The following is a 23,780-nucleotide window of genomic DNA, read 5'->3' as shown; positions in this document are numbered from 1 at the left end:
CCATGACACCTCAATTAATCAGTTTGCTTGGTTATAAACACAAAATACAGTCATCTTTTATTTGAATACAAATGAAGAATAGCAATGACATGTTTATGAGGTTATTTATGAAACTGTGTAGCATGTAATTTAGCATTTATGTGGAGCCCTTCTTAGAGCATTAGAGTAGATTTGCCATGAATCATGTTCACAGTCGAGTGGCCATAATGAATGCAAACACTGTGGTATTCAATAAGGCAGTGAATTATGGATTTGGTCAATGTAATAATAAATGCTCAATCAATTTCCAGTATGTATGCATGCATTTAATGTAATTGTAACCAACTATCAGAACACTGAGCTGAACTATGATGCATGTAACCGAAGGTACTTCAGATTAATCAACCATTTCCTACCAAAATACGACAGCATGCATCTACTGTCATTATTACTACTGTAACAGCATAGTAAATGAATGAGACTGCGTTTAAACGGGGTAAGAGCAAGAACATTTCAGAACATTCACGATTATTATCATTGTTTCATGTTTTTTCTTCATGATAATGCAATTTAGCAAAGCTTTCTCGCAGTAATACTCAACAGAAGACAATGACCACCACAATCCTTACTTGTGCGGGTCATATTTCACTTAAAAATAATCCAATTATATTTTGGGGAAGAAAATAAAAATAACGTTTTTTAGCACTGTAATGGATCCAGAAATTTTGCTTGACTTTTTTTGTTGCTATTATCATTATTCTCAATATGGTTTGTTTACTGTATTACATTAAAATGATTAAAAATGATAATAATTAAAAAAAAAATTATCATTGCATTTTAATGAAAATAATGTCCCAATGTAAAAACAAACAAAAAACATAATGAGCTAAAAAAGAATTGCCTTATTTTTTTAAAGCAAAAGATAATTTCACATGTCATATTTCTCCTCCCGCGACCCTAGAGAGAATAAGCGGTATGGAGAATGGATGGATATCTTATATCTTTTGATTTTGGGATGATATAGCCTACTGTATGACCTGGGGGCCGTTGCATAAACCGCTAAGACTAGTCTTACAAGTTAGTCATCACATTTTTTTTCTGTAAGACTGTTCATATCTGTTTTAAGTCAGTTAAAAAGTAAGACTGATTGCCCCTTGACTAACCAAATACTAGTTGGTCATACTAATACTTAAGACACACAATGGCTATGTTTATGCAACTGACCCCAGGACACATTTTTTGACCTGCTGTATGAGATTCACCTGTTTATATGTATTGGAATTTACAGCAAACTGTCCACAAGATGAAACGATCAGATAAAGAACATGTAACAGATATATAAATGGCCTGATGAAGCTTGTATGCGGGAAAATTCTGACAGAATGCATCTCTCTGCCTTATCGTGAAACTTGCACAGGTCAAAAAACTGGTCTAAACGAGACTATTACATATCATGAGTACAACATGAATTCTTTGCACGAATACACTGAAGGTCAAGCCACAAGGAAATGCATAAGAAAATGAGAAAAATACCTGATCTGTTATTGGTCCTCCGGTGTGGCTGGGCTTGTGTTTCTCTCACATTCCTAAGATGTTTCTCCATCTTAAATCACAGGGTAATACGCTAAGCAACAGGGAAAGGCCCTCTACATGCAACGCGCTTTACAAGCGTCACCCAAAACAAGCAGCAGCTTTTATTCTTCCTGTGGCTGTCTCACTCTTTCTTCCCCACACAGGTCACAAAACCGGTTTTTACAGAAGCCGGACATGGAATGAAAGTAAATGTTTATTGAATAACAACATAGATACTAAACATCAGCTGATGCACTGTGCTACCAATACCTGCAGAAGAAAAATAAAGCCAACCGCAGTGAATTCCTTCTATTCTTCAGACTTTTGTAGGCATTGAAAAATATTCTGTCTGCATGTACAGTACATGAATTTGCTGACTGCTGGCAACTAGAGAATAATTACATGAGTCAATAAAAGCTGCTGAGTGAGTGAGGGGTGAAAGAGAGGGAAGTCTTAATGTGTGATAATATCAACAAACCAACCCACTTCAGCTTTCATCTCTCTCTCTTTCCCAAAGTGAACAGGACTATGAGATTATGTAGAACAGTATGGGCCTTAAAAGATATTAACAGGAAATGAATGGTTGGCTTACTTTCGAAACTATATAAAACACTATGGTTGGTATTAATGTCATTATCAGGAAATGACTCATAATCTTAGAATTTTTGTCTGCTTTCGAATTTTTTGCATACTGACTGATAATAGTTCAACAGTAAAGCACAATTGTTTAGTTTCATCCAGTATAATGCAGTTATATTCATTGTAAGTATTAAAATAGCTGCTAGCAATTCCGGGGCCAAGCCCCTTATGGCCATTTTTGGCATGTTTGGACATTGGATTTTATTAGGAATCTTTTGAACAATGCACAATTCACATGGTTAAACACTTGCTACACTTTGAATTTGATCAAACAATCTTCAAAGCTATAGCCTGTTGCTTTAAAAAGCATGCCATTCATACAATGTTTGGTTAATTTTACAGGGAGATTTTAAAGGCAGAACCATGCAGCAATTGGCTCTAAATGACAACATTACACACAAATTTATAAAGTTGTCCCACAAAGAAAACAAACTATGTTTCCAAAAGATAAGCGTTTTTGAAAAAAAATTTAATAAATCTCTGGAACACTAGGTGACGCTGTATTCAAACTTTTTGGGTACCTACAGGACATGCTGATGATGATTCGTACAAAATTTTGTGCCGATATGTCAAATCATTTAAAGGATGACAAAATGTATGACGAAATTCAAAATGGCAGACAGATGGTTCATCCGAACCTGGTAAAATCAGTATCCATGGATCCGGCATGACACAAGGAATCCACAGACAAGATTATGACTTTCTGGAAAACTGTTCAAAAGTTATTAACAAAAATAGCCATTCTTCCGATCTCATGACCTATATAGGTGGTCGCTGTTCCCAAATTTGGCATGTACCCTCAGATCATGGTTCTGATTAAACCAACCAATTTTCATTTCAATTGATCAAAGTTTGGCCGAGATACAGCCTCTGTCAGGACCACTATCGTCAAATATGATTGACAATTAGCATACAGTTTGGATTGGCGGTATGGTTCCGTTATGGGCAAGAACTCCCTGTGCATCCAGCCTAGCATGGATAAAAGCAGGGAGAGCAGCAATAACCCCCCTTAGGGTAAACAGAACCGAACCAACATGAATGTATGCAGATATCATTAATTCAAGATTTTAAGGTACAACATAATTTGAGAATTTATTCTGATTCAAGGGGAATCAGAATGCCAAATCCTGACTGACGAGAGGAGGAGCTGGGGATGGAGGAGGGTAATTAGCTCGAGAAACGCGATAGCTGCTGATACTACTGAAGGAGCTTAAATATATACACAGTGATAGGCGTCGTATTCCTATAGGTAGACGTGTATCAGCTGAGAGTCAGCTGACGCGAGCTTGACTAACGTGACCTGCCAGAACTGACACTACGCTTGATTTTTGGCTCGACCTCGTTAAGTTTGCAACATTATAACTTTTGAACAAAGATGAATAAAAAAAAATCTGTTCAGTCATTTCTGTGCGGCTCAGTCCAAAGATAATCTTAGGCAATTTTCGTAGGAATTTGACAAAATTTGAAGGAGGGGTAGTGAAAAAACGTAATACTGTACTTTTCAAAATGGCCACTACTGTAATGGGCGGAGTCTTAATGTAAGATATTGAATGTGATCAGTATGATGAGAGGAATAAGGTGTACTAAGTTTCATTTTTCTCAAAAGTTACAACCATTTGAAAAGATCATTTTTGAACTGGTGGTGGCACTATAAAGTTGGTTCGCAAAGTTGGTCAGAATACTATTCATTACCATCACTAGAAGTAGGCCTATGCCAATTTTCATCATTTTCCTACTTACGGTTCATATGGCTGCCATTGACTCCTATTGGAGAGGAATAATAAAGTAAACTTACAATTCAGAAAAGGGGCTACAGCCTACTATGAGATTACTGTGCTGTGGTTGCCATGGTCTTGTTATGCAGTTGCTAGGTGTTCTGACTGTTTTTAGAGCATTGCAATTAGGTTTCCGAGTGGTTGCTACTGGAAGTGGGTACCTAACTGTCAAATGATTTTACTGTTGAAATTCAAATTAAATTACTGCTGTCCCATATATTCTGATTGGAAGAGGTACTTGAGCCATATTAGCTCAAGTACCTCTTACAATAAGAATCTATGGGATTTTTGCACCCGTTTATCATATAAAGTCATCGCACCTTTCATAAATAAACTGCAAAATTGTAATTGTAGCACAAATGGTGTCGGAGCCAATGTATAATACTTAAATTATTCAAACAAACCTAAGTATGAAAATAAATAAATAAATTTAATTGGGCATGTTTTTAAAATAATTTCAGAATAGTATTTCATATTGTTTAAAAAATATATATATACTATGAGATCTGTATATAATTACAGATATTTAACTAACATAATGACGCTTTGTTCTCTTTTTTGAGCTTGTTTAATGTCACTTTCCTGCAGCACACTTCTGCTTTTTGCTTCTTGCATGTGTGCATGATTAACTTAACAACTGAAAGCAGTCACATGTTTAACAGTGAGAAGCAGATAAAAATACAACATTTCTGTGCACTCTTCCTCTGTATGAGACAGTGTGGATGTCAGTGAGTGAGGTCATCAACCCATTGCTCACACAAGACTGCGTAGAGGGACGCCAAAACCCTTAGGTAAGGAAAATGACAAGTGGGATTGCATTGCTATCTCAATTGTTCCTTCAAAGAAATAAGATTAGAAAGAGCAATTAGGACTTTGCTGGAAAAAAAAACACCCCTAGATCTTAATATCACAAACTGAGCTCAGAATTATCTAGATATTTGTTTTTTATTAATATGAGATTAATATGAACTCAAACATTTCTAATCAAGCCCATATTCTTTAAAGCTATTGCCCTATATTAGTTTTAAATATAGACTACTGGTCAAAAGTTTGGAATAATTAAGATTTTTCAATGAAAAAAATAAAAAATAAAAATTTAACCTCACCAAGGCTGCAATTATTGGTTTAAAAAAGCTGTGATGCCAAAGCTGAATTTTCAGCATCATTACTCCAGTCTTCGGTGCCACATGATCCTTCAAAAATCATTATAATATGCTGATTTGCTGATTAAAAAAGAAAGAAATGAATGCTTTTTTTCAGCAAGGATCAAAATTCATCAAGGAATCATAAAAAAAAAAAAAAAGAAATGCTTTCCACCAAAGTAATACGTTTCCAACATCGACATCCAAGAGACATTATTAATAATTGAGCACCAATAATAACTGATAATAAATTAGAATGATCGTGTGACATTAAAGACTGGAGTAATGGCTGCTGAAAATTTTAAATATATTTTAAAATATAACTAAATAGAAAACATCACTTCAAATTGTAATATTATTTCACAAAATTACTATTTTCAATTTTTCACTCTATTTTTGATCGAATAAATGCAGCCTTGGTGAGCATTAGAGACTTATTTCAAATGAACTGTTCCAATCTTTTGACCAGTAGTGTAATAGTAAAAGTTCTCTCTTTTTATGTCTGTATTTTAGGATAAACAGTTGAACCGAGGTGCTAAATCGGTCTTAGCCGTCTGTGATGGCCATGCACACTACATATGTGTTATTTAGCACGTTAAGCACATCTTAACATTTCCTTGATCCTGTAAAGAGATGCTTCTCTGGTTAATCTGATAGCTGTGTGGTGTTTGCTGGTGGCAAATCACACACACACACACACACACACACAGATCTCCACCTGCTTCCACAAAGCACCCAGACCTGTTTCCACATCCATCTGTTTCTGCATCTGTGTCTGTGTTCACATTTGTGTGGCTGATTCACCCCATGAACATTCATCTCTGTGACTCGTGCACAAAAAAAAAAGCAGTTTAAATATGTTACTGCTTTAGGTTTTACACATGCACCATTCAAATCCACCCACGTACTCACACACACACACACACACACACCGCTGCTTAAGTGTCTGCAGAATTAAAAATGCATCTTCCCAAGATAAAAATGTCACACACAAACATTCTTTCATGTTCAAAACAGCACAGGTATCTGTTCTAGACTAGTGGAAAGACTAGTCTGTATAGTCTATACTATAGTCTGCAGCGGTAAACCTGAGAAAGCTTCAAGAGCCACAGCCCTTCTCAACTGTGGTCAGCTGTGTGCGAAAGCGAAAGAGACAGCACTGACCTGATGCGAGTCTTCGTCGATTTCGAGATGGCAGCGAGAAGTGTGTGCGAAAGAGATTTCCACTTCAGTTCTCCAGAGGAACGGAGCCGTCGTCTTTATCCAGAGAATCACGCCAGACTGAACAGCCCTCTCATGAACCCTCCCTCTCTAGCAGTGCTACCACACACTCTGCATCCTCCATCCTTCCTCTCTCTCTCTCTCTCTCTCTCTCTCTCTTTCTACACTTGCTTCACTCCTCCTCCTTTTTCTTTCCTCCCTCACTTGCTTCCCCCGCCGCACACTGTGTTTTCCGCTCAGCCTCTGTTTTTCTCTCCACAGAGGATAATCACATTCCAGAGGAGGGACGGCATATGGCAGGGAAACGCCACGCGTTCTTGTCTGTCCGTCTTTATGTGCCAATGTGTGTGTGTTGCATGGACAATTACCCCTATTGTGTTGCTGGAGGGGTGGGCCAACAAACCGGGGGTGGGGGTTTGGGATAAAAGGGTGGGGTGAGACACGGCAGGAAAAACTAGATGAATATTGATGAGTGGGTATGATATTTGGAGAATGCCAGTTCTCCTCCCCTGATTGGTCGGGTCGTCTGAGTCCACGTATCGTTATAATTCAGTGCAGGGGTGAAAATGAGGCTGATTCTATTGGAGGGCACACACCGGTCATGTGACGAAAGGACCAGGCCACATGGGAGACAGCAGAGGAATACAGATGAGTCAGTGATTTGTGGGGGAAGGGAAGGGAATTGTCACCACCTATAATATTCTCACACTTCTGGATGATGAAACAAAGACATTAGGGGATATATAAAACTCTTCACTGTACAACAACAGACAACAAGTACTCTGGTAACACCATGGCTTTTTGGACATGTACCAAGGTGGTACCACAGAATTGACCTGAAATGCCAAATAAACACATTGGAATATGAATATGATAATCGTTCAGTGTTTTTATCAGTATTTATTTCTCGAGGTAAGTACCACGGTATTATTTATTACCATGGCAAGGTAATAAATAAAGTATTTTTTACCTTTACAAAATATACAGTATATAGGCCTACTACCATTCAAAAGTTTGTGGGTCAGATTTTATTCAGCAAGGACACATTAAATTGATCAGAAGTGACAGTAAAGACAATAAAAATATTACAAAACATTTTCTATGTTCTGTTGAACTCATTATTCATCAAAAGAAACCTGAAAACTTGTATCATGGTTTCCACAAAAATACAACTGTTTTCAAAATTGATAATAATAAGAAATGTTTATTGAGCAGCAAATCAGCATGAATGATTTCTGAAGGATCATGTGACACTGAAGACTGGAGTAATGATGCTGAAAATTCAGCTTTTGCCATCACAGGAATAAACAACATTTTAAAATAGTTAAAAATAGAACTTTAAATTGTAACAATATTTCATCATTACTGTTTTACTGTATTTTTGATCAAACACATGCAGTCTAAGTACATTAGAAAAATATTTTAAAAAACTTGTACCAACCCCAAACTTTTGAATAGTATATATGGAATTTTAGAATCAAAAGAGAGTAAATATTGTAATATAAAAATATTATTATGTGTTTAAGAGACACTCATATTCTCTATACGAGTCATATAAGACTTATTACATAAAATATCTCATTTTTTTAATGAGGAAGTAAGCTATTTTCTGTGAATTTGCGAGACTCCGTTTCATTAGCAGCTATAGGACAATTTTTCTGAAGAATAATAAAGCACAGTAAAATATTTAAAGCTAGACACATTTAATTTACAAATGTCCACTCCCACTCCTATGTTAAAAATAAGGTGGATAAGAGTCTATGGGAATTAATGTCATTTACTTCCTGTTTTTCACATTTACTGTGTACAAAGCATCCGACTCACAGAACAGCTCTAAAAAAAAACCCAGTGACATACAGGAAACTGAATTTAGTGCTAGCATGTTCATATTTTTTATTTTCATTTCTCATTTATTTTGGTTTCTGATGACTGTGATCCAGTAAACACCGACAGCCTGAGGTGACAGCGTCATAATGAATTCCTGACATGCCAACCAATGGACATGTACACGCAGTGTCACGCACACAAACACACACACAATCACACTTCAATACTTGACTATAAACCTCCTAATCATTTCTGTCATATGCCTCGGTTTGATGACCCTTGTGCTAATTCATCCGGTCAGGCTAAACACTCCTGACCCATTTTCAATCACGCTTCTTGTTTAGTCCCTTTCTGTTTTCACTCACTTATCTGACTTCTCACTTCTTACATGCAAATTAACGCCACCATTCTTGCCCTTTGACATCTACACTTTATTAAGGCCACATCTCATCAAACACACACAACACATTTCCCATCTCCCCCAGTCCCAGCTCCTGTTCGCCCCTGCCCTTGGCTCCTCCCTCCATCAATACATGTTCAGTCCTCTCCTCCCCCTTCATCACTTGTAGTAAACGGAGCCTCAGGCCATGTCTTTTAAGCTGACATCATTCCCTCCCTATAGATGCTTTTGAATGACGTTTTGATATACTGCTTTCATAGGCAACAGGATTTAGTCACTGAAAGTACTTATACTAATCAGGCCTAAAAGAATGGGCCTATATAATCTATAAACATTTCAAAGAATTTTATATTTATATATAAATTCTGTTCTGTCCATCTATTTATCCATCTATCTATCCGTCCGTCCGTTTGTCCATCTATCTATCTGTCGATCTATTTATCTGTCTATCTATCTGTTCATCCATCTAACTATCCGTCCGTACGTCCATCTATCTATCTGTCGATCTATTTATCTATGTCTATCTATCTGTTCATCCATCTAACTATCCGTCCATCTATCTATCGTTCGATCTATTTATCTATGTCTATCTATCTGTCCATCCATCTAACTATCCGTCCGTAGTCCGTACGTCCATCTATCTATCTGTCGATCTATTTATCTATGTCTATCTATCTGTCCATCCATCTAACTATCCGTCCGTCCGTTCATCCATCCATCCATCCATCCATCCATCCATCCATCCATCCATCCATCCATCCATCTATCTATCTATCTGTCTGTCTGTCCATCTACTTATCTATGCATCTATCTTTCCATCCATCCATCTAACCATCCGTCTGTCCGATCCTCCATCTATCTATCTGTCCATCTATTTATCCATCTATCTGTCCGTCCATCCGTCTATCTATGTCTATCTATCTGTCGGTCCATCTATCTATCTATCTGTCGGTACATCAATGTCTATCTATATGTCTGTCTATCTATCTATCTATCTATCGGTCCATTCATCCATCCATCTGTATCTGTCAGTCCATCTATCTATCTATCCATCCGTCCGTCCGTCTATCTATCTATCTATCTATCTATCTACCCATCTATCTATCTGTCCATCTGTCTACCCATCTATCTATCTGTCCATCTGTCTACCCATCTATCTATCTGTCCATCTGTCTACCCATCTATCTGTCTACCCATCTATCTATCTGTCTACCCATCTATCTATCTGTCCATCTGTCTACCCATCTATCTATCTGTGTACCTAAAATGTTATTTTTAAGTTCCAAAAGTTTTATAAAACAAGGTAAAGAAATATTTAAATAGAGAGAAGCCTTAATTTTTTTTATTTCCCCCCCCTACCTGAATGAGTCAAACCTGGCAGGAAATGCTAGTTCAACTGCACAATATTGATATAAATGAAACCCTGAAGCTTTGGTCTTTCTCAAGATGAAATCCCACGAGATGAAACAGAAAAAAAAAAAAGTTTTCAAGGTCATACGATACAGTATATCTCCGTAGCATATTTGCCAATCTCTTTGTACCCACTTTTTGTATCCATATCATACCATAACTCTACTGGCTCACTAATCCTGCTAAAAGACATCAAACAGCTGTTGACCCATTAGGACAGTATTATGGAAGTCATGAACACGTGAGATACACATACATCAAAAAATGACATGAATGTCACTGAATCTATAAACTGTGCTACTGTGCGTGTGTGTGAGCAGGTGCAGGTGTTTGTGTTCTTAAAAAGGATGCATTATTATTGAAAAAAACTTCCTTGTTATAAATACACTGGACAACCAAAATACCATCCCAGCATGCATAACACAAACACCCCTCAGATTTCCTGTCAGGCAGCTTTGTGTGGGTGTGAGGCCAGAGAGCTGACAAAAAAGTTCCTCATTGTTGTCCAACTTGGCTCAGTTTATATCAACAGTCAAACTTGAAGGAAAAACAAAGTTGACTTTCGCTACAGTATGTAGCTATTTTCCTTTTTTTTATAATTAACACACAAATCTCATTTGTACTATTTAAAGATGCATAAACACAACATCTTATACAATTGGAGAATCATTACACACACAAAGCTGCCCATACTTGTCACTTATTTTGGGCACTGTGTTTTGTGAAGCATTCTTTTATAATGACAATGTGAATGGCAGTGGAGTGAGTGAGTTATTAGCACATGAGTGTCAAAGCACCTCTGCCCCCTGCTGGACAATCAGACTTTTTTTAATTTCTTTTCTTTTTTAATTGTCCTATCTATAGGACTATAATGACAATAAACTATAAATAAATAAGCTATGAGCTACATGAGCTATGCAAAAACATGTTCAAAATAAAGTGAATAAGTGAAAGAATAAATACAAAAAGAAAAAGGTGAATAAATGTGAAGATATGACAGTGAATAAAAAAATAAGAAAAAAAATAAGAAAATATATAAATATATATATATATATAATTTAGTTTAATTCCACATGTAAAAAGCATTTATTTTCTCAAAAGATTAAGCCTTGTCAAACCAATCAACAATCAACATTTGATTCAAAGCAAAAGAGTATTTGAAAGAGGACAGTGTGCAAGAGACAGAATGGGGTGTCTGGATTAGCCCTGACACAGCTGCAGGCTAGACTGGGTAAACCCAGCCTGATCGCCGGCCATTTGATTTCGCCCTGCAGCTCAGGCTGGAAACCTGTACATTTATCTCTGCTGCTTCCTTTACAAATTTGCAGGAACCAATCACAAACTGGCTTATCCACCTGGCACGCTATTGGCGGGTTTAATCTAATCCAATTCCAGAGCCGTTACGGCTCTGTCCAATTCCTTTTAACCTCTTGACGATGCTCAATGGTTTCTTTTTAGCAAACAACTCGCTCAAGTGGGTGTAAATACCACTAACTTTCATGTTTTTTTTGCATAACCTGCAAAAATCGCTCGATTCCATTACTGCTTCTGCAAACCGCTGATCAACACGTTTAGTTACACATTTCCTGCCTGGAGTTTTCGAATCACTCTGCAAAGTACGTCACCTGGATCGTTGGTCTGATTGGTTGAAGGACTATCCAATTGTGTACAGAGTCATTTGAACTATGCCCGTTGATCACGCCTCTTGTGTAGCAGAAAATACATAGCAGACTCCCTAGCCTAGACCAATGTTCAATCTTAAAATATTGAGCTTGGTCTGGTGATAGCCAGACTAACTGCAGGCACCATTTCAAAAGAAAACTGAATTCCAGTAACAGTGTAAAACTATTAAAGGTAGGGTAGGCAGTTTTTTTTTAATAAACTCTTTGTTGTACCGGTTGAAACTCTTCACATCGGTCCGAATGCAATGATACGATGTCCTACCTGCCTGTCAACATATGTATTTCCATACCTCCGCGCACCCTGCTTGCGCAGACATCACGTGTTCCATGAAGCTATGCAGTGTTGTAGACAGACAGCCAGTGAACGCCACAAACAAACAGCCAACACCTTTTACAGTTACTCCTGAACCAAAACAACAAGCTTATGCTATGTTTACGACATATCGTAACCATAATTACGATATGACAACACGTGATGTTCTGCCTGGATTTATGTGTTTCTATGTCAACACTATCAAAGCCGAAATGAATCTGCAGCAGTCAAGTGATACAAGTAAGATCTATGCAAGTTGTTTATGGTCATTATTATTGTCATGTTATGTGCTTTGAGACATGCGTTTTGCAGGCTCTGCTGTGTGCGTTCATGTGTTTTGAAGGAGGCTTGGCTTTAGAGAGCGCTCTGAAGGGAGGGTGGGATCTCATGCTTTCAAAGCTAGCTTGCTATTGCTACCCTCTCCAAAATTGCCTAAACCTACTTTTAATAAACATGTTGATGAGATCATATGTTGCATGGTATACTCTAAGTCAACATGAAATCAAAATTTATGATATTTGCTTTCTTAATACATATTTTTTTCGAAAATATTTTAATTTTAATGAATAAATTGTCTTTGTAATATTGTCTCTAAAATGTATAGAGTGTAATTTTTTTCCATAAATTTTTCCAAGAGTAATTACAAGAGTGTTTCATGGGAGTGGGCGGAGCTAAAAAGCTATTTTGGAGTGTTTTGCTTTTTTTTTTAACTCTCTGATTGGTGTAATTGTCAGTACAGCATCATGGGTAATGTAGTTTTTCACTAGGAATTCCACTTTTAAACAACTGTTTTAAAAATAAGCTTAAATAATGCAGACTGACGGCTTCTACGGATGTCACCAAGCCCTTGCACTTTTAACCCCTTCACTGCAACCACCAGTTATATAGAGACCATTTTTCACAATCCAATAAATAAAATGTATTAAAATGTGCAGCAAACTCGTTTCATGTTGACTTCAACCCTTAACACATTTAAATTACACATTTTGTTAATAACATTTTGTGGGTGTATTTTGTAATTAATTTTTTGTCCAAGCTCTTTCTGTGATAACCACATCTAGATGATGAATCCTTTCTTAAAAATTCAGATAGTAAACTTCTCCAGGTAGCTTGCACATAAATATCCTAAAATTCTTTCTTTTAATGAAGTATTTTAAAGGGATAGTTCACCCAAGAATTAAAAAAAGATATCCTTATTTATTCACCGTCATGACATTCCACATCTGTATGACTTTCTTTCATCAGCAGAACACAAAATAAGATATAGTGTGTTTGTCCATAGAATGAAAGTCAATTGGGTTCAAAACAACATTGGATCCCATTGACTTTCAATGTATATAGACACAAAAAAAATTATCAATTTTTTGGAACGCCATGCCCATGAGAGTGAGTAAATCAATTTTTTTGGTTAACTATCCCTTTAACATTGACTAACAACTCATGAATAGTGACTGAAACACAACATTACCTTTAGTTGGCCAAAACCAATACTTTCGACGATGCTTCATTTTTCTCAATCCATTCCCCATGATCTGTTGTTTTGTGATAATATGGATGGATGCAGCTTTCCTACTCATGCTCATGCATTTTTAAATCTCAACCGGGCAAGAGTCTGAGTTCTATCAACAGCCTACATTCTCTAACAAACAACCACTGTTTTCTTTTCCAGAGTCATAGTAAAACTTCTCATGGCTGGCATGTTGGAGCTCATTACAGCAAGAACTGTTGGGTCACCTACCCGAGGCCGTGCGGAGGAAGATAGCTGAGGAAGATATAGCTTTCCTGAGGCCAGAGCCCAAAAAATCCATCAATGTCCATCAGCAAGACTCCAGTACACAGAGAAAATGAGTTAAAGACAAAGATGGAAGTGCAGGGAAGAATCCAGGGGTTCCACAAAAGGAGTGACGAGAAAGCAGGGGGAGAAAGTGAAGCCCGGCTTCCTGTAGATGAAGAACGGACAAAAATATCCACTGTATCACCACTTCCTCTCTTATTCCCTCTTGTGCACACCTATAAAAAGCAGACCAGTTTACAAAAATCAAGCTCTTAAAGATCCAAACGATCCTATAAGATGAAGGAAGAGAGGAACTTTTTCAGAAAGCTTTTCAAAAGCTGAAGATTTCAATGTTTTGTCATTCATTGATGGTGATTGGAGAAATGTTTTATGTTTCCATTCCAGGAATTTCCATTAAATCTTGAGTCCAGCAAGACTGTATGTGGTTGAAAAATGCTCCTGGTGCTGCAAGTCTCCAAAAATGAGTCTGGTCCAAGGCATGATGTTCGAGCTACAGGATTGCCCCATTCCTCCAGCCTGAGACGGGGAAACTCTAAGTCAGGAAACTCCAGCCCTGCAGTGTGTTTGCTAAGCAGATGAATCACATCCAAATTGACCAAGAGGAAAGGACATGAGCAGAACTGCCCCGGGTGGAGGGGTGGGGTACATAAGAGCTCAAACTTCTATTACTGCTACACTTATTCTCATAGGTAAACAGTGCAGAGATCTGACCTGGGTGAGCTTTGAGTCAACTAAGGGTGAAATAAATGACCCAAGGTCTTAAAGACTCTACAGTCATTAAGACAAATGAAAAGACAGGAAGTTACATAAGGTGCAACTCAAAATCTTACATCCTTTAGAGCACGCCATCGCCAGACCTAGACTACCTTTTTAGCATGATTACCAGTCTACTGTATGATATGACTAACACAAGACCTTGCAACATCCTGTCTGCCGTGTATTGTGTTCTGCACAATAGGCAAGAATGGAAGTCACCTCCCTTATCATCAGAAACTGACAGGAAGTGCGTCATTTTGAATTGACCTTATAGGACTTTCTCTTGAATATACCCCCCCCCACCCCCCCCCCCACCCCCCACAACAACAACAACAACAACAACAACAACAACAACAGTGTAACATAAATAACTAATGTGATGAACCCTCCCCTGTGCATTTACATGGAAAAATATCGAGTAATTAAAACATTTCTTTGTGAAAACTAAAATCCCTTTGAGTGGTCCTGTCTGCACTACAGGTTAAATGTTGTTTCCTTCTTCATGTTTTTGAAAGAAATATCTTGCATTTATTTGATCAAGCATACATTAAAACATGAATGTTGTTAGAAATTATAATTATAATTTTAAATATCTATTTTTAATACATTTTAAAATGTTATTTATTCCTGTGATAAAAAAGCTGATTATTATTTTTTATTTTTTTAAAGATGTATACCAAGAAAGGGGGAAGGTGAAATATAAAAAAAAAGATGCAAGATATAAGATGAGATTTAACATTTTAAGGAAATATTTACAGGAAAAATAAACAGTCCTGACACAAACATACACAGCAGAAGCTACTCTGTTAACACTAAGCTTTATGTCTCAATTTAGAAATAGCATCAGAAATGTCCATTAGCCTCTGGGCACATAATTTTTTGTTTTTTTGATATCATACTGCCACCTGCTGGATGTTTCTACATGTGTACCTGCCTTTAAAAAGCTATGGAGAGTAACATCCCTAAAGCTAAGAGTATTATGTAAATTCTTTGCTGATATGACAATATTTATTTTAGTCTAGATCTCAGTGTTAAAGCTGAAATAATGACCAATTTCCTGTGGCTATTTAACTCATCCTTAAATATTTACTGGAGGATAATGAAGGGTGTGTATGAGCGACATAAGTCCATGAGTTATTTATTGCCCTTCTCTATCATATCTCTCACATCACAAACTACAGCCCTGCTACTCCAGAATACACGATTCACAACAAAGCCTTTGGCTCTGGTGATGTTGCGACAACAGATCCGTCTTACCCGAGTCTGACCCGAAACCTCTAAAACACTGACTTCAGTGTCTCAGAGGAAACATGGGATTTAGTGAAGTGCCACCAACAGTTAATAGTTACCTTTAACAACAACTTGTGTAAGTGGAAACTAACAAAAACTAGCTCATTTAATCAAATCCCAAAAGTTTGAGGAGAAAAGCATTTCTAAAAATACATAGAGCATAAATTTCAGGAAATAGCTGAGGAAATTGCTGTGCTTTTTCCTGTTTATGTGCAGTCAACTATTTATTCTCTTTCTTTCTTTCTTTCTTTCTTTCTTTCAGCACATATATTCTTCACTATTATTTTTGATTATCTGGTGCGAGCATAGATAATTGTATTTTGTGACTGATTCAGAGAATTATTTAGATTTCTCTATTGACATGTCAAAACAAATGCTGATAGCGCATGCCAAAAATGCTCACACCTCTTCTTATAAAATTGCACTTGTTGCCAATTGCCGCTCGCATCAAATTCAAGGCACTGATGTTTGCCTATAGAACAACCACTTGCTCTGCACCCCAATACCTAAACTCACACCACTTGGAGAAAAGCCTGCGTTCTGCAAGTGAACGGCGCCTTGTGGTGCCATCCCAAAGAGGGACAAAATCATTTTCACTGACCTTTATCTTGACAGTTCCAAGCTGGTGGAATGACCTACCTATCTCAACTCGAGTCTTTAGCCATTTTCAAGAAACAGCTGAAGACACATCTATTTCATCAACACTTGACCAATTAATACTAACACTTACTATTCTATATCTATTTATAAAAAAATACAAATAAATAAATAAAAACTAGCTACATGTAGGCTACTGTTCTAGATAAAATACCTAGTTCTGGCATGAAACTCTAGTGCAGGCTGATGAGTCTTTGGGTACGTTTACACAACAACGATATGCTTAAAACTGAGAAGTTCTTCCTTTGATTTTTCCGCGCACAGACGACATCATGGTCAAAACGATCCCAATTCACACATCCGCGAAACGACTAAAAACGCTGTATTCTGCTGCCAGGCCATTAGATGGCGATGAAACACTATAGACTGAACACGTAATACACGTGCATGACGTCATCGTCTTCAGAGATTCGCGTTTTTGCGTTTTCAGGCACCCAAATTGGCGTGATCATGTAAATAAACAGCCAAAACGCATAAAAAGTCGTCCGTTTTTTGTTGAGAACAGTGTTGTGCCGTTGCATCAGCGTCCAATGAGCTGCGGCTCAACATTCAAACAAAAACCGTTGTGTTGCTGGAAGCAGTATGCAGTGCGCTTTCAGAAACCCTCCACCTTCCCCAGCTCCACCAGTATAGATCTGCTACAGGGGTTAAATCATATATGTTACATTTGCATATATATGTCAGCAGTATGTCTTACACAATCACAGCAATGTCTGTGAATGTATTGGCAGTAGCAAGTCTCTGTACTTGCTCTACAGCAGCAGCAGCGTAGCAGATCTATTCCGCCAAGGCCAACATTAACATTGCCATATCTATTACCATGCCAATCTCGATTACCAATCTCCATAGAGTTGTCATGACAGAAGTGGGACTAGTCACAGCACTTGCTTGTTGCCCTATTGTTTGGTTTGATTGCTTCTATTGCCCTCCGCATTTGTAAGTCGCTTTGGATGAAAGCGTCTGCTAAATGCTTAAATGTAAAAATGTAAATGTCTAAGAACTTTTACAGCTATTTAGGATAACTTTTAGTGGCTAGATAAACATAAATACTCATCCTGATCATCTCTAATATATTATAAATTCTACTATATTGTTTGGTAATGTTGGAGGTATTGCAATTTGTATTTTTGCATAGTTTCACATGTTGGAAGCTAAACAAATTCCTCCTAAGAGCTATGTGAATCAGCAAAGATCTAACTTCTAACTAGGCTATTCAACTCTCAAAGACATCAACAACAGTGTAACTCCACTGTGAGCTCCTCATGCTCATTCCGATTCACTGGAGAGTAAAGATAACAAGCACAGAAAGTGGATCTTCACCAGATAAATAAATGAGAACGGGTCACCAACTGCAGCCTCTTCAATAAGATACAGTACCAAGAGTTCTCTGAACTGACAATAGTGAATAGCCGGCCTTAAGAATAAACACTGTATTATAGAGATAATCAAATCACTTTTTGCCTGACCTAAATAAATTAAAATAGAACCTTAAAATTGAATTAATATGCAACAATAGCCAAAGGATAACAATGTTTTGCTTTTGTTGAAAGGCAAATGATGCATTGGCATTCATCCAGTCACAGTCACACTGGACTCTATGGCACCAATTGACTTCTATACATCAGTGTTTGTACTGTGCCAAGCAGAGTATTCTTGACAGTAGGCTGTTATCCCTATAAACACAGACTGACTCAATCCAGTTCTTGCACATTCCCTGACCTTAAGCTACAGAATTATGCATGCTGGTTCATAAAGTCAGAGTGGTTCATAAAGTCATAGATGAGACATGTCACTACTGCAATGCAAACACTATAACGCAACCCGTTGGGACTTGTTCACTCTCATATCCTGAGCTTACAGTACAAACAGGGTTTTCTTCCAAAGAAGAAAATGGAGTCTGGCATTTATTGCAATGCACTTTCCCAAATCTCTTGTGTGCTGTCAAAGATTAAGGCAAACTACGATCATGAATTTGAGCACAACATTTTTGAATGAACTGGTTTTATATTAAAACTAACTAAGAACTAAAAAGACACCTCAAAAAGTAGATATGTTGCCGGTTTTTATTTAAATTTTTTATATTTATATATATTCAGAAAAATGTTTTACATAGGCTACTACATGCTTACATGTAAAACATTTATCTGAATATCAAAAATAATTAAAATTATTTTATTAATAATTAATTCATATTAATAATAAACATTCCGTGGGTTCAAATACACAAATATTTTGCAAGTAAAAACATGTCAAGGGCTGATAATTAAGACGATATCCTATCGTGGCAACGATATAATGTTAAATGTATCTATATAAATTGTATAGGCCTATCATTTATTACGTATGTAAATATATCATCGCAGCTTATAGTGGGCAGGAGAAGTAACGTTACAGTAATAAAATTACTCCTGATATGACATTTTGGTCATATATCGCACACCTAAAAAATCATTAAAAAAAAGTTGTAGCTATAGCTCGGGCCCATCAGAAGTGTGTCGTTATCACATGCTGTCATTTCTAATCATATTTCCAAGCTGACCGAAGAAACTATTTCCACAAGCCTGACAAGATAGCAGTTTTTCCTTAAGGCTGACACATGTATCCGGTGTATTGGACGTTTGACATGATAAGGATAAGCCCATAAGCGGACTATCCGGTCACCGCTGCACTCACCTGAGGATTCCGGGCATTCCTTCGCCGACCCTCCTGTCTTCTTCGGCTTAGACTTCCTCCTGATAGCGTTTCTCCTCAATTCACTCATGTTTTCTTTAGTTCGTTCCAACATTTAAAAGACTTGTTTTACAAATTGAATCCTTTGTACATAAAAAAACGGTCGTTGTACGACCACACAGCATTTCAACGAAGTCCGAAGTAAACGGTCTCTAGTGTTACGTAAAAGTAAAGCGAGACGCTTGGTTTTAGTGTTTTCTCAGATTCTTTGACTGCCACAAGTAGTGCACACCGCACGGAGTCAATCATTACCGCTGTATCAGCCCATATCACCGCCCTCTAACCGCTTTGATAACACGATTGGTCCAGTCATTTCCTCTGTGCTCATCTGACCCCCTACTGTTTATTTTGACTTACCGACCTCAAACATTAGTTTATGGAAATTTGATAAATCAATGAGTCGAATCTTTTGAATACATACCGCTTCCAATGAAATTAGAGGACAGGTTGTTGTGCCGAATTTGTAATCCATGCCAGGGGGATTCTCTGCTTTGAAGAATAACTTGACTAAAAAACAAAGACTATAGACTATAAAGGGTAATGAAATGAAATTAAATAAATAAATAGTTAAAAATGATGAAAGAAAAAAAGCTATGTTTGGGATTTTGATTCGTCTCAGTGAGTCGAATCTTTTTGATCCTGTTCACCTTAACACGGCTTAGCCAATCAAATTAGAGGATCTAGAGACTGTTGTACACTATAGTTGATTGGGGTTATAAAAAAAAGAAAGAATGATAAAATATACAGAAATTGTAAAGAAAACGTAATTGCAATAAAATAAAAGTGCTTTTACTTTTTATTTTTGTGGCAACAGTTTTATCAAATCAATAATTAATAATCAATAATTCTAAAGCAATAAAAAATTATTTTAACAATATGAGTTGTAAAAATTAGGAGTTTATTTTGCTCAGTCCTCTAGACTAGACCTTGGTGCAAACACAAATGTGTGCTGTGGTATACTATTTAGGCTATGCACAAAAAAAACTTTCACACACATCTTGTCTCATATAATCAGGACAGGAATCAGTGTTATTTTTAAATTTTATTTCACGAAAAACTTATGTGGCTTATGACCATATACACAAAAATATCCAGCGGCAAGATCATGCTTTCAGCAGTCCACAACGTGTGACATTGTGGGTGTTATTCACGATATTTCACTTCAGAGGCAGAAAATCTACCACAATCTGTAGTTAATAAAACTGAAACTCCTCTTGTCTTATCGGAAATGCTCGAAAAGAAATGAATATACCGGTAGTCTAAAACACCAAATGAATGGGTTAGACTGACCAGAAACTGAGAACTGGGAGCTAAAAGAGATTGTGAATGAGACCATTTATCTTAAATCGTTCTTTGTATGTCATTACATAGACTGAGCTTTGTTCTAGTTCCACAATGGAGATAGTTATGCTTTGAGAAGCTGCTGATTGTATTCTTCATTTAGACACATTAATAACCTTTCAGTCATTCAATGAGACTGAAAATGTGTTTTTGTGGTTTACTGCTGTATAAAAACAATGACATCTGATATTTAATCCTGCTGGTACAAATCACGGTGTGATTGGAGGAGAGATGACCAAATTATTTAAAATGATCCTGTGCCTGTTTCAAAATGCATAGATAAATATGTTTGTGCTTCATATAAGGTCAAGATTAGATATAACTTAAAGAGAAAATAAAACCAAGAGAGGAGGAGATACAGTATGTAAAGAGAGATTCTAGTGAATATGGGATACTAATATGTATGCTGTTTATGGAGCAGATCTGAGAGTAATAAACCCACTTCATGTTCAAATTTAGCAGCGCACTGGGATCAAGCCCCATTCAAGCTATAACGCCACTTCCTCAAACATGATTTTTGCCCATCAGGTACTAAACTAGGCCTACATGTCCACTCAAACCTCAAAGACTTATCTGACATCACTTCAGTGATAGAAAAAAACAATTAAGGTATAAAATATAATCTTTATGCATATGCAGAGCAATAAACGGTTAAAAAAGGACAAAGAAACAAATTCCATGTGCAATTACGTTAAAGAAGCTGAGAGCAAAACTCAATTGTATTATCACTGAAACGCAAACATCACCTCAGGAGCTTGAAGGTCGAAATAAAAGTCACTCAAATATCACATTGAACATTGTTGAAAGTTACGTCTCAATAGTCCATTTAACCAGTATAACCTATATTCAACCATTCAAACATCTCTTTCTATTATGTCACACTTTTTTTGTGCGTTTTGAAAGACTAATTTTAGCTTAGACTGATAATGGCAAACTGTAATGTACTCCTGGGTTGATGTAATTAACACTATTGGTTTAAAAAAGTGTATTTTCAAGCAAAGATGTATCCGTATCCAAAACCATATTCATATCCAAATAATCAGACATACCACAAATAATTTAATATTTTAAAATAAACAAACAAAAACGCAAATAAATAAATAAAATAATAAATAGATAAATAAGTGCATCAATCTATTTCCGTTTGCTCTCAACTCTCTCCACATGATAATTAGTACTTTCACAATAAGCACCATTGAATAATCATCCAATCTCAGTGATTGGGAGAGAAATTAGGTTGGGCTCCTCTGGGATCAATCACACATGGAGAGGGGCATCTGATTGGCTGGAGGTCATGATTGACTGATGTGCTCCGCCCCCTTCATCCTCTGTAAGGATAGGCCACTGACAGTTGATTGACAGGAGGCTAAGGGCCATAAAGATGAGAATGATGGGCCAGACAGTTGAAAGGGTCACATGGAAGGCTGGAGTTGGCCGCAGGTATCTGGTCCTCTTGAAGAGCTAAGAACACATTAAGACTACCAAGAGACACACGGCACAGCCAGAAGAGAGAAAAAAGAGAAACAGAGACCATAAGTTGGTGTAAAATGAAATCGCCGTATCCTGTTCCCTGTTAAACTGGAGGAATTGCTATAGAAAAAGAATCATGTAAATAATTCAGTAGCTCTGACATAAGCATTAACTCACTTTTGACAGACACACAGGGGCACATGCAAAAGCTAGTAGCTTTTAAGCAGGCAAAGTGTTTGGGAATAAAGGAATGTTGTCAGCATAGGGATGAGAGGGCATCTTCATTTTTTATTTGCATACACTACCGGTCAAATTTTTTTTATAATTAAAATGTTTAAATGTTAAAGAAGTCACATATGTTAAAATATATGTTAAATTATATTTATCTCTCCACTGACTCCGGAGATACTGTGGTTCTTGTTCACTAAGATCTTTCGGCAGCTTTTGATACCTTTGACCACCCTACTCTTTTAACTAGACTAGAGTCTTGGGTGGGTCTAACAGCTTTTGTTCTGACATGGTTTCAGTCATAACTGTCTGACAGAAAGTTTTTAGTAAAGATGGGTAATTTCTCCAGCTCCACCTGTGGTCTTTCACAGGGCTCTATTTTGACTCCTTCTCTTTTTTCTCTCAACATGCCTCTGGGCGCTATTCTAAGGAAACAATTTTTTTAATTTTTACGCAGACAACACCCAAATTTATATTCCAATCAAGAGAAACAATCCTGTAGTGATGCATTCTCTTCTGCTATGCTTAGAGGAGGTTAAAGCATGGCTAGCCCAAAATTTCCTCTTTCTAAATGAAGACAAGACTGAGGTCATTGTTTTCAGCCGAAATGAAAATTCTCTGTGTATAAGCCCTGATTTAGAGTTTATCGGCTTTTAAATCCCCAGGGGTGTGGAACTTAGGTGTTCCTGTTGACCAGCCTTTAAAATTTGACAAATCTGTAATCAGTTCCAGTTTCAACCAACTTCGTCTACTTTCTAAAATCAAAGGCTTTCTCACTCCGAAAACTCTGGAAATGGGTAATATGCATTTATAACTAGATTACTGAAATTTCTTATGTTGCGGTATATCAAGTTCTCAAATTGCTCGTCTTCAGTTAGTCCAAAATGCTGCGGCCAGACTTATTCATAAGTGTCGCAAATATGAACACATCTCTCCGATTCTCAAATCTCTACATTGGCAGCCAGTTCGACAGAGAATAGATTTTAAAATTCTACTTTTTGTTTTTAAATCTCTACATAACTTAGCTCCTGCCTACAGGGTGACCAGATGTACCGAAAAATTCGGGACAGTCCCGAAATCTAAGCTGTTGTCCCGAATCCGGCCCTAATTGTCCCGAAAATTATACTAAAGCAAAATCTTGAGTAGTTATTGTCTGATAAAACATTAAAAACTGTCCGTGGAGGTCGAGTCGTCCAGCCCCCGCCGGCTGCTCATTGGTTGCAGCATCTTTTTTTGTTAATTTTTTTAGATATGCATTGATAAGCTAATTTTCATTCATTCGTTTCGTTGACATGGCTGGTGTACCGGAACCCCAACACGCCGCTAAAAAGTCAGTCGTAAAGGAGTGATTGAGTGGTCGCGGCACTGTGTGGCCTAATGTCTGATGTTGGGTTACACAAAGCAAATCATCTACACAATTATTTAGTTTTCTTATTTAATGACCGACAATTTAGTTGTAATAATAATATTGGCATAAGGCTTATTAGCATTAGGCTATAGCCTGAAAGGTCTGATTTACGCACTGTTACAACAGTAATTGTTTTTGTTTTTTC

The 23,780-nt window shown here is 37.0% G+C and overlaps 2 protein-coding genes across 6 annotated transcripts in view; both read right to left on the bottom strand.

Annotated features, from left to right (window-relative positions):
- Positions 1 to 19,379, bottom strand: part of fgd4a (FYVE, RhoGEF and PH domain containing 4a) — a 54,848-nt gene extending 35,469 nt beyond the window's left edge. The window contains exon 1 of one of the 3 annotated variants that reach the window (XM_082182070.1): positions 19,132 to 19,379. In XM_082182070.1, coding sequence (XP_082038196.1) covers positions 19,132 to 19,243 — 112 coding nt within the window. In that variant the 5' untranslated portion in view covers positions 19,244 to 19,379. Of the gene's footprint in view, positions 1 to 1,512; positions 2,112 to 13,428; positions 14,730 to 19,131 lie in introns of those variants that run through there. The other 2 variants (XM_082182069.1, XM_082182071.1) reach the window with 2 other exon arrangements.
- A 169-nt stretch (positions 19,380 to 19,548) lies between these two features.
- Positions 19,549 to 23,780, bottom strand: part of bicd1a (bicaudal D homolog 1a) — a 44,103-nt gene continuing 39,871 nt past the window's right edge. For all 3 annotated transcript variants that reach the window (XM_082182066.1, XM_082182067.1, XM_082182068.1), the window contains one exon: positions 19,549 to 22,007. In XM_082182066.1, the coding sequence (XP_082038192.1) occupies positions 21,896 to 22,007 (112 nt within the window). In that variant the 3' untranslated portion in view covers positions 19,549 to 21,895. The remainder of the gene's footprint in view (positions 22,008 to 23,780) is intronic.

Source organism: Leuciscus leuciscus, assembly GCF_965113295.1.
Source record: "Leuciscus leuciscus genome assembly, chromosome: 10".
Taxonomy (NCBI): domain Eukaryota; kingdom Metazoa; phylum Chordata; class Actinopteri; order Cypriniformes; family Leuciscidae; genus Leuciscus; species Leuciscus leuciscus.
Note: the sequence above shows the minus strand (reverse complement) of the source record. Positions and strands in the feature narration are given on the sequence as shown.